Source organism: Suricata suricatta, chromosome 17 (genome assembly GCF_006229205.1).
Source record: "Suricata suricatta isolate VVHF042 chromosome 17, meerkat_22Aug2017_6uvM2_HiC, whole genome shotgun sequence".
NCBI lineage: Eukaryota > Metazoa > Chordata > Mammalia > Carnivora > Herpestidae > Suricata > Suricata suricatta.
Genome location: NC_043716.1, coordinates 19,567,966 through 19,582,900, shown reverse-complemented (window position 1 = coordinate 19,582,900; position 14,935 = coordinate 19,567,966). Strand labels below are relative to the sequence as shown.

Genomic DNA, 14,935 nt, shown 5'->3' with positions numbered 1-14,935 from the left:
GGAAATCTGGTTTCTGAGTTCTTTGTCTGTTCACTCCTTCCTAGGAGTGCCATGAGTAAAGCCAAATCTTTGATCTTTTCTCTCTCTCCAGGTGATATTGGTGGTCAGATGGGATTGTTTATTGGTGCTAGTATCCTGACAATACTAGAGCTCTTTGATTATATTTACGAGGTAAGACTGCAGTTGTTCATGGAGAAATGGCCATATGCTGATACCCTCACCCTGCTGGATGCATGGAGGAGAGGATGGCCTCTTTCCACCCAGAGCTTGCTTTTTCCTCCCCGCCCGCAAATACTGTCTATCACCAAGTCCTAGCCAGGCAGGAGGGGGTGGATGCAAGAGAGACAGAAGCCACAGGCCTATCCCCAAGGCAGCTGGAAGAGCTGTGGGCTGTCCACACTCTCGGGGAGGGAGAGGAAGCATGGAGGAGAAAAGCCAGAACTGAGGCCAGCTCTGAGCCCCGCCCACACAAGACCAGCTGTGGTGGCTTCATACATGTGTGTGTCTGCTCCCACACATGCACAGCACATGCACACGCATACCCCCCCACATCAGTTGCACGCACTTGTACCACACTCACGCACATCACTCATAAATACACACGCATGCATATACACTACGTTCACCCAGCACACGCGCGCACACACACACACACACACACACACACATGCACACACTCACAGGCCCTCTGGGTGGCCTGGCACCTCAGTAGTGCCTGTCCTGGTGCAGGCAGGTTTAGAGCAGGGGCATTTCCTGACGATCTTCATCAATTCTGAGGGACAAAGGCACACAGGCCATTTCTGGCTCTTCACAACCTGAGATGTCCTCAGAAGGCAGCCGAAGCAGAGCCTCTGAAAGCATCTCAACCAATGGACAGCGGCTTCTGGCTCTGAGAATTCCTGGGCCCCTCAGCCTTCTCATTCCACTCCATCTCCCCCACATCCTCCAGAACTGGGCTGGCTCCGGTGTCTCCAGAATTCCTAAGGGGATTCCTCAGTGTCCCCAGGACTCCTGAGTTTCACTCCAGCAAGAAGAGACACAAGAGCAGAGAGGGCTGTCCTTGGCCAAAAGCCCCTGGGAACCGTTGTGGGGAGCTTGGAGGGCCCCAGGGACCAGAGACCTCCGGAATGCCACATTCCACCTCCCACATGGTGACCTTGTTCCCCAAACCCAAATCACCCATGGCCAGATCGTATTCTGATTTATTTATTAATTTTCGCGAGAGCTGTTATAAAGTTATGGAAATTGCATCATGCCAGGTAACATGTTTAATAACTGCCCCTCGTTGCTAAGAATCAAGAGTTACAAACTCAGGGGAGCCTTGATCTTAGGAACAGTGGGGCTTTCGGGCCTGGAAAGTGATTGGTAATCTCCTTCCCCAGGCCCCGCCTCACAAAGGGGCCCCCAGGCTGCTCATCCACACTCTCCTTCCATGAGAGAAAACAGTCCCCCTGCCAACTGGGCCCTCCTGTGACCTCCTCCAGGTTCTAGCTCCTGCAGTGAAATCTTGCTTCAGCCAAAAGACTGGGCAGGGGCTCCCAGAGATGGCTCTACCTCTGCACTGTATCCCCAACCTGACCACCCCTGTCCTGATTTTCCTGCAGTTGATCAAAGAGAAGCTCTTAGACTTGCTTGGTAAAGAAGAGGACGAAGGGAGCCACGATGAGAACGTGGTAAGAGCAGCCACTGTGCTCTGCATTGCTGTTTCTCTGCCTTTGCGGCCGCATGAGACCAGAAGCCAAAGCCTGGGTGGGGGGGACGCACCTTGCAGCGTGCCTTAACTCACTTGTCCAAGGATACTCCCACGGAGCCCCGGGGCTCTCTCTGAGACCCCACCAGAGCCTGATAGCAAGCCATGGGTGCAGCCGATACCTGCCCAGTCCAGCTTCTGCCTCCGGCCCGAGCATTACGGCTCTCATCTCATGCCTTGCGGAAGCAAGGAGGCTCCGCTCCCTTATTCTCAGGGTGGCGGGTGGCAAGATGCGAGTGAGGACGTCACTGCTGCTCTACTCCTTTGGAAGGCGACGTGGAGCCCAGGGCCCCGTGAGGTTGGTAGCAGCAGCAATACCCACGTAGCTGACTACCGTTGTGTGTCAGGTGCGCGTCAGGCACCGTGCTGCAGGCATCAAAGCGTACCCCCTAATTTCAGCTGCACGGTTACCCTGGAGAAAGGTCTGTTCTTCTCTCCGTTTTGTATTTGAGGTGGTTGAGGCCCAGAAGGTCAAGGTCCCCCAGCTGATGAGGGGCAGAGCTCCCCTGACCACTGTCCTACTCTGCCTCTCTTCCCTTGAGCACAGAGAGGCAGCACCTCTCATGGCTGTCCACTCTCCTTCCCAAACTCTGTCTGCTTGTGGGCTCTGGCCTTGGCCGCCTGGTGCAGGTATCCCTGGCTTTTCCCCAGCTGAGACTTTGCCCCGAGAATGCCAGGCGTCTGAGGCAGCCACCGTCCCCTGCAGTCAGTAAATCCAAAGTGATTCCAGCCCCTTCCCCCCAGAGAGCCCCCGTTTCCATTCCAGATGCCATGTCTGTACCCTTCTCCCAGGTGAAAAATCTCCACTTAGGTTCTCCCGGGTCCCTGCAGCCTCTGTTGAATAGAACTAGACAGCATCTGTTGAGGGGAAGGGAGTGTGGAAGGGCCCGGGCTCTGCACTCAGGTCCCTGCTTCCCAACTGAGTGTCTGAGGGCAATGATTTACCTCCCAGAGCATCTGTGGAATCACGGGCACCTCAGCGGATTAAGTGGGACCATGCCTATAAAGCAATCAGCAGTGCCTAGTTTACGGGAAGTGCTCAGCTCCATCGCCTCCCACACACACACACTGCAGCCCATCCTCATCAAATCTCTAAGACAGTCTTGGCCACTGTCTCTCTGCACCCATCCCTCCCAGCCTCTAGCCCTCCTCAGCATGGGAGTCCCTGGGAAAACTCAAGCCCCACCCCCACCCTGTCCAGGGACCTGAGACTGCTAGGGGCCAGCCTAACCCTAAATATCCACTGGGGAGCCATGACTACTCTGGTTCTGGCTGGTTGGGGGCCTCCCCACTTCCACCTTGGCCTCAGCAATTGGCACCCTGTGCCCCCAGCCTAGCCACAAGCTGGTCCTCCTCCACCCAGGAAGGCCTCAAGGGAGGACCCCAGGATGAGGGCAGGACAGGACATGCTCCTGCCTTGAAGCCAGAGAGCACTCAGGTGTAGCTTTGGGTGACATGTCAGGGGCCACTGCTAAACCTCATCACCAGGGCGCCCGGTCCCCACCTACGTGGGCAATGGTGAGGATCCTGAAGCAGCGAGGCCCCTCCAAGCCTGTGCCCCATGACAGCAAGCCAGCCCCTGAGATGTGGGCTCTCCAGGGAGAGCCAAGGAGGGGCCACAGCCCCCAGGGCCTCGGCTGGGCTGCCAGGTGCATGGTGATGACTGTATGCAGAACGAATCTCACACCCACTGTCTCCTTCCCTCCAGAGCACTTGTGACACGATGCCAAACCACTCTGAAACCATCAGCCACACTGTGAATGTGCCCCTGCAGACGGCCCTGGGGACCTTGGAGGAGATTGCCTGCTGACAGCCCATGGACCACCCGGCACCCCCACAAACAGACCTCGAGGCCCAAGACCCAGGACAGGGGACAGCAGGCTCAGGTGGGATGGCCCCTGATGACAGAAAGAAGCAAGAGCCCCCTATGCACACATAGCAAACTATCTGCCAAAACCTCGCTGCGGCCACGCGTGCCACGACGTGTCCTCGGGCCCCGCCGTGCGTCCCTCTTAGGAGAAAAGAGTCACACTCTGGAACTGTCCGAGAACCAACCTGCCATCACATCTCACTGCCAGATGTATAAAGCACCTGCATGCTCAAACTGCTCACGGCGCCACCTCCACATCCGTCTCCGTACATGACTGTCCTCTGTGCGCTTTCCGCCGGCCACCCTGCAGCCGTGCCGTGGGACCAGGTTCCAGCCCCAAAGTCACCCCGTGGCCACGCTGGGATCGCAACTGCACGGTCAAGAGGAAATGCGCAGAACTCCCAGCCACGTCCGGTCCCTGTGTAGTTTGTGAAGGTCCTTAACCTGCCCACAGACCCCCTCCCCAAGCTGGCCCGTGGGCTGACTGGGCCATCCCCCACCCCCTCCCAGCGCCTGGTGGAGGCAGGGTGGCCTGGGCGACGCCAGCACTCATCCACGGGACCCGTGTCATTCCGCTGTCACCATGACCCGGCTTGTACAGTCCGATTCTGTTTCTTTGGGGGGTTTGTTTTGTCTGTCTGTCAGAGATCTGTTTCGTTTTGTTTCGTTTTCCAGATTTGGGTTTTGATGTTCTGAGGTTTGGTTTGATTTGGTTTCTCCATTTTCTCTGACGTTTATTTATTCGTGCTTCCAGTCACGGTCATATTAAAAGCTGGTCTTGTGGAAACAGCAGAGTCGATGCTGCCTTCCCCCCCCCCCCATTACTTAGGTCTTGTTCCCCAAAGCCTTTCCAAAGGGCCAGGCCTGCCAGGTTAAAATCCACAGATGATGTCCATGTGAAGTTTACTGCAACCACGCTTACCTTTACAAAGTGTATAGAAGGTATGCATTTACCTTCTATTCTAAGTCTCCAAACACTATTGATCGCAACCTCGTAAATGATCTCATGACCACTAATGGGTCACAGCCTGCTGTCTGGACGACACTGCCCTGGACCATAGGTGTGTGGCTTGAAGACAACACTGCCCAGACCTGAGAACCATGACGGAGGTCTTCCGTCCCTCGCATTTCTGTCCTGACTCCTCTCCACTGTCCGTGAAATCGGGCTGGCCTCCCTCCCACACACCAGCCTTTCCGGATTCTCTCTGCACCCCACCTCCTCACCCCCATCGGCTTGTCCCTTGCTTGTCCCTGCAGAGGCCACACTGCTTTCCGCCTTGCTCCCCACTATTGCTGAGAGGATGTCCAGGCAGGATAGGAGGGTGGAGGTGTCTAGTGGGGAAGGGGCATGCCCGTGCATGCTCTCGATGGGGCAAGAGAGAAGTTCCTGTCCAGGCAGAATCTTTGTCTTCATGGCATCATGCTAATTCGAAGGTGACAGTGCCTGTAGCCTAGCCTTCCTTTTCCCTGCTTCCTCCATCACTACCAACTCAAGGTCTCCCCTAAATTTTTTTGATGTTTTATTTATTTTTGAGAGAGAGAGAGAGAGTGAGCATGAGCAGGGGAGGTTCAGAGAGAGGGAGACACAGAATCCAAAGACAGGCTCCAGGCTCTGAGCTAGCTGTCAGCCCAGAGCCTGACATGGAGCTTGAACCCACGAACTGCGAGATCATGACCTGAGCCAAAGTCGGACACTTAGTCGACTGAGCCACTCAGGTGCCCCTCAAGGTCTCCCTTAAAGCCTTGTATGGCTTGCACCTTCCTGCTCACACTCAGATGCACAGAAAACACTGGCTGGCCCAGAACTCTGGCCATTGCTTTGCCTTCCAGTCTCTCACTCTCAATCCCCACCCCCTCCCCCACTCCCTGTCCACTAGCACATGGAGGAGGTATTTCCCCAGCGAGCAACTGAGAGGAACCGGTAGCAGGAGCTGGGAGTGCCCGCCCCATCTCCTTCCCTCCGCAGCGGTGTGATAATGTACACCGGTTCCTCTCTGGACTCAGTTCCCTCAATCTGAGGATGAAAACACGGCACCTGTGTCTTTGCAGAGGCTCTCCCGAGGCCCCTTCAGACTTGAGGCACGGGAAGCTCTCTCCCCCTGCACGGGACACATCTAACCAGCCACGCTCACACACACGCTGTGGCCAGGAGGCAGCTGGGATGCAGCATCCCTGAGAGGCCCCCTCCCAAGCACCCTTTCAGCGGGGTGATGCCCAAGACTGTCGGCAAAGCTGGGCTTTAATCCTTAGGCACCGACAGGCAGAGAAGGACAGATATCATATGTTTTCACTTATAAGTGGAACAGGAGAAACTTAACAGAGGATCATGGGGGAGGGGACGGGGGAAAAATAGTTGGGGAGAGGGAGGGAGGCAACCCATGAGAGACTTTTGAATACTGAGAACAAACTGAGGGCTGATGGGGGTAGGGGCGAGGGGAAGGGGGTGATGGGAATGGAGGAGGGCACTTGTGGGGATGAGCACTGGGTGTTATATGGAAACCAAGTTGACAATAAATGATAAAAGAAAACAAAATCGTTAGGGCCTGAGTGCAAGGTTGCTCCCTGTTTTAGTTTTCTGTCACTGCATAACAAATTAGCACAAATGCAGTGGCTTAAAGCACAAATGTACTGTGTTCAGGTTCTGGAGGTCAGAAGGCTGACACAGTTCTGCCTGAGCTAAAGTCTAAGTGTCAGCAAAGCTGTGTTCCTTCAGGAGGCTCTGGAGGAGAAACTGTTTCCTCACCTTTTCCAGCTCCTAGAGGCCGCCGACATTCCGTGGCTGGTGGTCTCTTCCTGCCTTAGCCAACACAAGCAATGATGGTGGAGTCCTTACATCACACAACCATCACCTCCTGGGTCACATCTTCCTCTATGCCAGACCCTCTCCTGCCTTCCTCTTCCACTTTTGAAGGACTCCTGTGATTAGATCAGGACCTCTTGATAACCCGTGATAACGCCCCCATCTCAAGGCTATTAACTTAATCACACTCTTCAAAGTCTCTTTTGCCACATAGAGTAACATATTCACAAGTTCCAAGGATTAGGACTTGGCTGTCTTTTTTTTTTTTTATGTGTTTTTATTTATTTTTGAGAGACAGAGAGAGATAGCACGAGCAGGGGAGGGTCAGAGAGAGAGGGAGGCACAGAATCGGAAGCAGGCTCCAGACTCTGAGCTGTCAGCAGAGGCCGACACAGGGCTTGAACCTATGAACCATGAGATCATGACCTGAGCCGAAGCCACACGCTTAACCAACTGAGCCACCCAGGTGTCCTGAAAACTTGGCCGTCTTTGAGGGCCATTATTCTACCTACCAAAGGTCCTTTGGACCATATAGACTATGGCTCTCATTTTCCAAATGAGCAGACCTGGGATGTGGGGGAGTGACTTGCCTAGTGTCACACAGCGAATCGGTGGCCATGCCAAAGCTATACTCCCAAGCTCCCAGGCTTATAATTCCATTCTAGACCCACCAAGAAGACGCAAAACAAGAAACACTGAAAGTAATCATTCTTCCAGACTTTCCCAGGGAGTGTGGAAGTCACTCTCCTTAGACAAACACACACCTCACTACATCAGGCTGGAAAATGTCCTTCTGGTGTCTAGACTGTCAGATCCAGAGGAACAGTGAATGTCCTCAGACTGCTCCCATCAGGAATAAGAACAAATGAAATTTCTAATCAGTGAGTTGAAAATCCATTGGAGGTTTCTGCCTCGTTCCAGTTTAACAGTTCCATAAATGTTTTAAAAATCTATAGCTTAAGTTGCAATTTGAACTGCTTCATTGGATTTCTGGCTTCCTTTAAAAATAAAAACTTCAGATCAATTTGTGGTGGGGCACAGAATATTCTAAAGGGTTTGGATTGCTTCAAGGCCTACCTACGTACACACCCCTTCCCATCTGGGGATTCTAGTTTGAACACATCTTGGAGCAGGCCTGCATACTTACCCAGTTTAAAGGGAAAGAGATAGGAAGTTCGAAAGAGTAAATTTATAGCCAGCTGCTGATTGCTATTAACCAGTTGTTAACCTAAGACACAGCTGTATCCCTGAATTCTTGGGAGGGGTGAGGTGTCTTTTTCTTATCATTTCAAACAAGTAGCTGTTATACCCAGATTTTAGTATCGCCCCCAAAAACCAGAGGCTGCCAGGGAGACGGAATCACGCATGCAAAAGCAAAGGGCTTTATCACGGGCTTATATAAGCTCGGGCTCACAGACTCCACTAACACACTGGATCCACGTGGAGCGAGCCCCAAACCAAGGTGAGGTTGGGCTCTTATGAGTTTGGGAAGAGGGAGTTACAGGAAATTGTGACATAGGTACAGTGATCCAATTATTATTATACAATATTATTGACAGCAGGTATAACCATTCACATTGCCTAGAGTATTTGTTACTTTTGGCGGGACCCAATCACAACATTTAGAGTGTTAACCAATTACAGAGTGGGCCCAGGACCCTCACGTAGGGCGTGACTAGTCTTAGCCTCCATCTTTAGGCCTGCCCTTAGAAATGTTAAGGGTGTTAGCTGGCCTTTCCTGATTATGCGTTACAAGGGTGGTCCCTCTTGCCTTGGGTGATGTGTGCCCTTCTATTGTCTCATGGAGTCTGTTTCAGACCTGCGTCCTTACATAGCCACATGTGTAATCATTTCCTTAGTGAAGACCTGATGACGTTTGGTAGACAGAAGAGACTCAGGAATGTGGCACGTTTTCGAGAGTCACCCAAAGGATGACAGGAAGGCTGTCCCCAGCCAAACCACATGGTAGAATTACCAGTGACCTCAAAGGGCCAGATCAATTAATCAATCAATCGATCAATCAATCAAATAATGGCACATAACTTCAGAAACAGAATCGATGGAGTTGGGTGCAGTTAGGGAGCAGACAGGGAATGAGCACTTCTGTGAGGAGCCATGCCAGGGACCGAGCCTGCTGCTCACACACTGTTGCTTTGCTGTTTTTGGCAGAGAGAAACCGAGTTATCTTGTTTTCCTTTTTCCATCTTGCAGTTATTTTTGTAAGAGTCTTCATGAACATTCCTGGTGAGAAAAGTTCACAGAGGGTCTCTGGAGAAAGGTTCTTGGTGAGCTAGGAAGGCGGAAAGGGGAGGCAGACACCACCCAGGGGTGTGATCTTGGTGGGTACCCATGTTTGCTCAGGGGAAGCTCAGTTCAGCCTGCCTAACCCTGCAGACCCAAGGAGAAACCTGGAACCTCTTCCTCCACAAACTCTCGGGTTTTAATTTGGTTTTGAGAATTCAACTAGAAGCAGCGGTGAGGGCCTCCAGAAAACACCAGTGCACGGTCTCCCCATCGCAGAACAGAAAAGGGGGCTCCGAGAGGCCACGGATGCTGCCTGCCCTGATCAGCCAGGGCAACTGTATGTGCACAGAACAAGTTTCCTGGCATAGCTGGGAAGGGAAAACACAGGAGGAACACAGGATCACCATTTATTTCAACTCCATTGATTGGCTGTCCGGTATGTGCCAGGCACTTGCCTCCAAGGAATTTACCATCTGAGGAGGGAATCCTGACAAGTAAACAGATGACTAAAAGTTCTGACTACAAGAGAGCAGCACATGCCAAGCATGGGCTGGAGCAAGGACCCCACTAACATAAGTCCAGGGAATCTGAGCAAAGAAAGGAAAAAGGAAACTGTCCAAAATGACCATGAGAGACAGGCAGGTGCAAAGAATGAGGGGCATGTTGTCACCAAAGCCCTTCAGTTCTCTCCCCTGACCTCCCAGTGTCTATGATGGTATTTCCCAGCCAGGTTCGGTTTATTCCATTCATCTGAGATCCTGGCACTTGGAATCATCTTGCGCATGCATCTGTATATTCCTAGGGCTAGTAGGTTGGGTGTGCTGCTGGCCAGAAAGTCCCTGGGGCTCAGGAAACAGGTCAGTGGGAACCAATCCAGCCTGAGGGCAGGTGGGAGGAGAACAGTCTCTTACTAATTCACTTTAACATTTGCAGAACTCCATGCTCACTGACTTTGCAAGAGCAAAGAGAGAGTCAAAGGATTGACTTTCCAACCCATTTTTGCAGTAAACTGACCATATAACTTTGGACAACATACTTCACTTCTCTGGGCCTCAGTTTCACCCTCTATATAAGAAGAGGGGGCGGGAAACAAACAAATAATCCTTTGGCGTGCCCCAACCCTAACAGTCTATGGTGTAGGCTAAGAATGGGGGTCAGGCATTTAAACAAGCATTTAATGATGCCTGGTTTTCCAGGTAATTACGAGGATTCAATGAGCTAAGGAAAATCCTTTGTCTTTTCTTCTTTTCTGTTTTCTTCTTGTAAAACATTAGTTCTTAATCTTGTTTGGATTCAAAATAGGGTGAAAGCTATGAGCTCTCTCCCCAGGGGGGAAAAATTGCACATGGTCACGGAGATATACGTGTAATTTTGCATACAGTTTTATAATAGGAGGGTCATGGACTCCCAGAGCCCATCTGTGATCCCCTAGGGATGCCCTGAGGCTGGGCAAAGATTTCCTGGTCCCGAAGTGCCAACGTTTCCTCCTCAAAAGGGCCACAGCACCACAAAGAGCAACCAACACTTTTTCTCCTAAAATGGCATAATGGCTGTCATTTTTCAATTTACAGGAGGGAAAAAGAACAGATAGATAGGATTTGATCAATTTCAAGTTTCTCCCCCATAATTTTTTTTAAACCTTTGGCACCTGCTGCAGCTTGTGTGCTAATGAGTTCCCACAGATGGCAAAATGAATGAGCGAGCAGAAAATGAATATGAACAGAGAACCTTGAAATGTGATTTCATAAAATTATTTTATGCGCGCGATGATTTTGAGGGCTGAGGAGACCTGCATACACAGAAAGCAGCTGCAGCTTGCTTTGCAGACATCCCCGTGGCCTGGTTCTTAAGGAACGTGACCACTGGTCCCACTGGGTACGTGCAGGAAGTGCGTGTCCTGTGCTCCCCGGGGGCTGCACACCACTGCTGCCGTCTCTCATTTCTGAGCAGGAAGGTAATGGTGTTTTTTCTTTAAAAAACGAAACAACAATGGGGGCGCCTGGGTGGCTCAGTTGGTTAAGCATCGGGTCAGCTCAGGTCATGATCTCACGGTCCATGAGTTCCAGCCCCACGTCAGGCTCTGTGCTGACAGCTCAGAGTCTGGAGCCTCCTTCAGATTCTGTGTCTCCCTCTCTCCCTCTGCCCCTACCCACCCCCTCATAAATAAAAACATTAAAAAAATGTTTTTAACTTAAAAAACAAAAGCAACAACAAAGATAATCATAAACAGCCGTTGATAATGCCTGTGAGTGATGGGTTGGGATGGGGAATTTGGTCTCCTTGAACCTGCTCTCCACCCCATGCCTCTGAAGGAAGTGGCCTATGTAGCTAACTTATTACCATTGTGGGCCATTTGTCTTTAGTAGAATTCAGACTTTGTGGTGTCCTTTCCAAAGGAATTATAGCTAAGTCAAAATAGGCCCAAAACAGACAGCTCTCTCTGTTCATGGGTCCTGGCCCCATGCTTTAATAAAATCGCCTTTTTGCACCAAAGGAAAAAAAAAAAAAAGGCCCAAGACAAGGCAATTAGTGGGCACCAAAGCATACCCAACTCAACCAGTCTTAGAGGAGGAGGTCAAGAAACATCTGAAGAAGATACCCCCACCACCAGGCAGGGTCTCTGTCCAGAATCCCTCACCCCATGGAGACTTTCTGTGTGCCCACTGTACACCAAGGTTCATACACCAAGAAGACACAGTCTCAGGGGCTCAGGGTCTAGTTGGGTGAAGGCAGGCAACAGATGTGCATGCAAAAGCCTGAGCAGTGAGAGAGCTACAGCGAAGGTGCACAAGGCCCGGTGCACACCATGTGTCTGCAGGGCTGAGGTGGAGCAGGTTTTGCCCAAAGACTTGAGAAGGTGTGGAAATTGCCTGCCAGGCAAATACTTGAGCAAAGGCTTAGAGGTGGAGAAGGACTCAGAGGGTCCGGGAAGGACAGATTCTTGATGAATGGGAGTGGGCTGTCTCTCCACTGCTGTCCCTCCACTGTGCCTTCCCAACCCCTGGGGGTCCAACCAGCTGGAGTCCACAAGCTAGTTCAGCTGTGGAGACTGGACATGCCAAGGCTTTGGGGTCCAACAGCTCCGTCTGAATCCCAGCTCCACCAACTGTGTTACATGGCCAAGCTCTAGAACTTCTCCAGAACTTAGTTTTTTCCTAAAAATGCAAGTCACCATCTCTACCTCCTAAGCATGCTATGAGGGTAGTAGGTGAACTACAGAAAGAGCCAGTGCAATGCCTGACACACAATGAAGCCCCGTCCTACCTGCTGACTCATGGACAGTGGCTTCTATTGAAGTGTCAGGAAGCATTCCTGGTACGCTGTAGAAGAGAGGCTTGTGCTCAGTATGTAATGCTGGCCACAGGCAGGCAGTAGTCGCACACCTGCCACCCCGTAGAAGGTGTCCAGTAAGGGCTGGATCTGACCAAGCCAGCCCCCGACTCTAGACGCTTCAGGCCAGCGCGTGCAGTGGAATGAATACAGGGGTACCAGCTGCCTGAGTCTCCCAGGCAGAGCACAGGAACCCAGCCCAAGAAGAGAGCTCAGCAGAGTCTCCCTCAGCTGCTAGGAGCCTCTGCCTGCCTCAATTGTACCTCCAGGTAGAGAAGGGACAGCACCTTAGGAAGCCAGTCATCTCCTACTCAGCACAAAAGATTTAGAAAAACCCATTTCCCATTAGTCTCCTGGAGTCAAACTAATCAAGAATGAGCTGACTTGGACTAGAAAAAGGGACAATAGAGGCACCTGGGTGGCTCAGTCAATTAAGCATTCGACTTCAGCTCCAATCATGATCTCACAGACCATGGGTTCAAGCCCCACGTTGGGGTTAGTGCTGACAGCTTGGAGCCTGGAGTCTGCTTTGGATTCTGTATCTCCCTTGCTCTCTTCCTCTCCCTCTCTCACACTATATCTCTCTCCATCTCTCAAAAGTGAACAAACATTAAAAAAAATTTTAAAGGGATAATAATGTATTTCATTCTCCCTGCTTTCTGTAGAAATCTGTCACTTTGCCCAAACCATCCCCCTTCTCCTTCTGCTTCCTCTTCTCACAGTCCCCCGTCTCCTCTTTCTCCTTCTTAGCAAACTGTTGAGGGCATGGCCCAGGCTCCCAAGTATCCCCAGGCCCCGGGACAGGCAGGACCTGTGCTCACCGTTCTCCCTGGGTGGACCCCCAAGCTCAGGGCAAGCAGACAAGGGGCCAGTCTTTCTTGGGCCTCCACACGGTGCCAGGTCCTGTACTAGGTGCCTCACTGCTCGGTATTATTCGATCAACACAGTATTTCGAGATGGCCTTTATCACTTGAGGAACACTGAGGCTCAGAGAGGTGGAGTGACTTTCCCAAGGTCAGACCGCGAGGATAAGAGGGGAAAACAAAAACAAAACATTGTGCCAGCTCTTCCCAAATCACACCGAACTCCCTCTACAAGACATAGCCAAGGAGGACGTGGGTGGCATTTGAATGAAAAGCAGCCAGGGTGGTCCCCTGAGAGGTAGAAAGTCTCCCCAAGGGGGCTCAGGAAGGACAATATGCCCATCTTGAGGCATGCCTGGGCCTGACACATAGCTGGTACTTATTACTGTCGCATGAATTGCTGCTCTCTTGAAATGAGGTATCAGGGCTCATTCATTCACTGATTCTGCAGACATCAGCTGACTGCCTACCATTCATGTTTCCTGCGTCAGTCATGCATTCAACAGGTTCATTCAGTCACCAAGAATCCACTGTGTGCCCGCCACTATTCCAAGTGCTGGAAATAGAAAAAACAGGCCCTTCTCCTGCCTTCGTAGTGCTTACAATCTAGTATAAGATTGAAAAGGGGAGGCACATAAATGTACACGTGCGTGAAACCATCTCAGCCAGTAATACACACTATGAAGGTAAGATAGTGGCAGGAGGAGAGAGGAGCTTCCTTCAGCTACAGCGGTCAGAGAAGTCAATGTGGGGAAGTGAGGTGGGAGCACGAGCTGGTTGAAGAGAAATAGCCACTTGAAGGTCTGAGGAAATGGCATTCCAGGAAGACAGAGGGCAGGTGTGAAAGCCCTTCTGTGAAAACAAGCCTATTGCCTCAAAAGACAGCATCGATTAGCTGGAGTGTAAAGACAGGGAAGAACAGGGCGCCTGGGTGGTTCAGTCGGTTAAGCCTCCGACTTCGACTCAGGTCATGATTTCACGTTTGTGGGTTCGAGCCCTGCATCGGGCTCTGTACGGACAGCTTAGAGCCTGGAGCCTGCTTCTGATTCTGTGTCTCCCTCTCTCTCTGCCCCTCCCCGCTCATGCTCTGTCTCTCTCTGTCTCAAAAATAAATAAAATATTAAAAAAAAACAAAAAAGACAGGGAAGAATGGCAGGGGATGGTGACAGGTATGAGACAGGATGCGACACTCAGGGATGCCAGGGATGCAAACCAGCTACAGCAAAAGCTTCTGAACACTGGAGAGATGACCTGCCAGTGTGGGCTGAGCCTGGCTCTTAAAGGATCTTGTGTGCCAAGCCGAGGAACTTGGTCTTTAACCTGAAGGTGAGAAAAGCCATTGTGGCCAGGATGCAAGGGAGTAACAAGGTAGGAAGTTCACTGGAAGGGAGGAGGCAGGATGGCAAGGGACATCCACATGAGGCATTGTCCCAGGAAAAAGGGACAAAGACTTGAGTTTAAAGTAGTGGTATCTGACCACCTCACGCCAGTCAGAGTGGCTAAAATGAACAAATCAAGAGACTACAGATCCTGGCGAGGGTGTGGAGAGACGGGCACCCTCCTACACTGTTGGTGGCAATGTAAACTGGTGCAGCCACTCTGGAAAACAGTGTGGAGACTCCTCAAAAAACTATCCATAGAAATGCCTTATGACCCAGCAATAGCACTGCTAGGGATTGACCCAAGGGATACAGAAGTGCTGATGCATAGGAGCACATGTACCCCAATGTTCATAGCAGCAATGTCAACAATAGCCAAAACATGGAAAGAGCCTAAATGCCCATCACCTGATGAGTGGATCAAGAAGATGTAGTATATATATACAATGGAGTATTACATGGCAATGAGAAAGAATAAAATCTGGCCATTTGTAGGAAAGTGGATGGACCTTGAAGGTGTCATGCTAAGTGAAATAAGTCAGGCAGAGAAGGACAGATACCATATGTTTGCACTCATAGGTCTAACAGGAAACTTTCAGAATGATCTAGCTTCAAGAAAAGCAAGCAGTTAGTAGTGCTTAAGAAAAATTGATTCAGTATCTAATGGGTAGTTGATACCTGTCACAACACAGCATTTTA

General features: G+C 51.1%; 1 protein-coding gene across 1 annotated transcript in view; it reads left to right on the top strand.

Moving 5' to 3' along the window:
- Nucleotides 1–4,409, top strand: part of ASIC2 (acid sensing ion channel subunit 2) — a 989,591-nt gene extending 985,182 nt beyond the window's left edge. Inside the window, exons 8-10 of the mRNA XM_029928684.1 lie at nt 92–171; nt 1,605–1,673; nt 3,459–4,409. Coding sequence (XP_029784544.1) covers nt 92–171; nt 1,605–1,673; nt 3,459–3,560 — 251 coding nt within the window. The 3' untranslated portion in view covers nt 3,561–4,409. The remainder of the gene's footprint in view (nt 1–91; nt 172–1,604; nt 1,674–3,458) is intronic.
- Nucleotides 4,410–14,935: the final 10,526 nt, after the last annotated feature.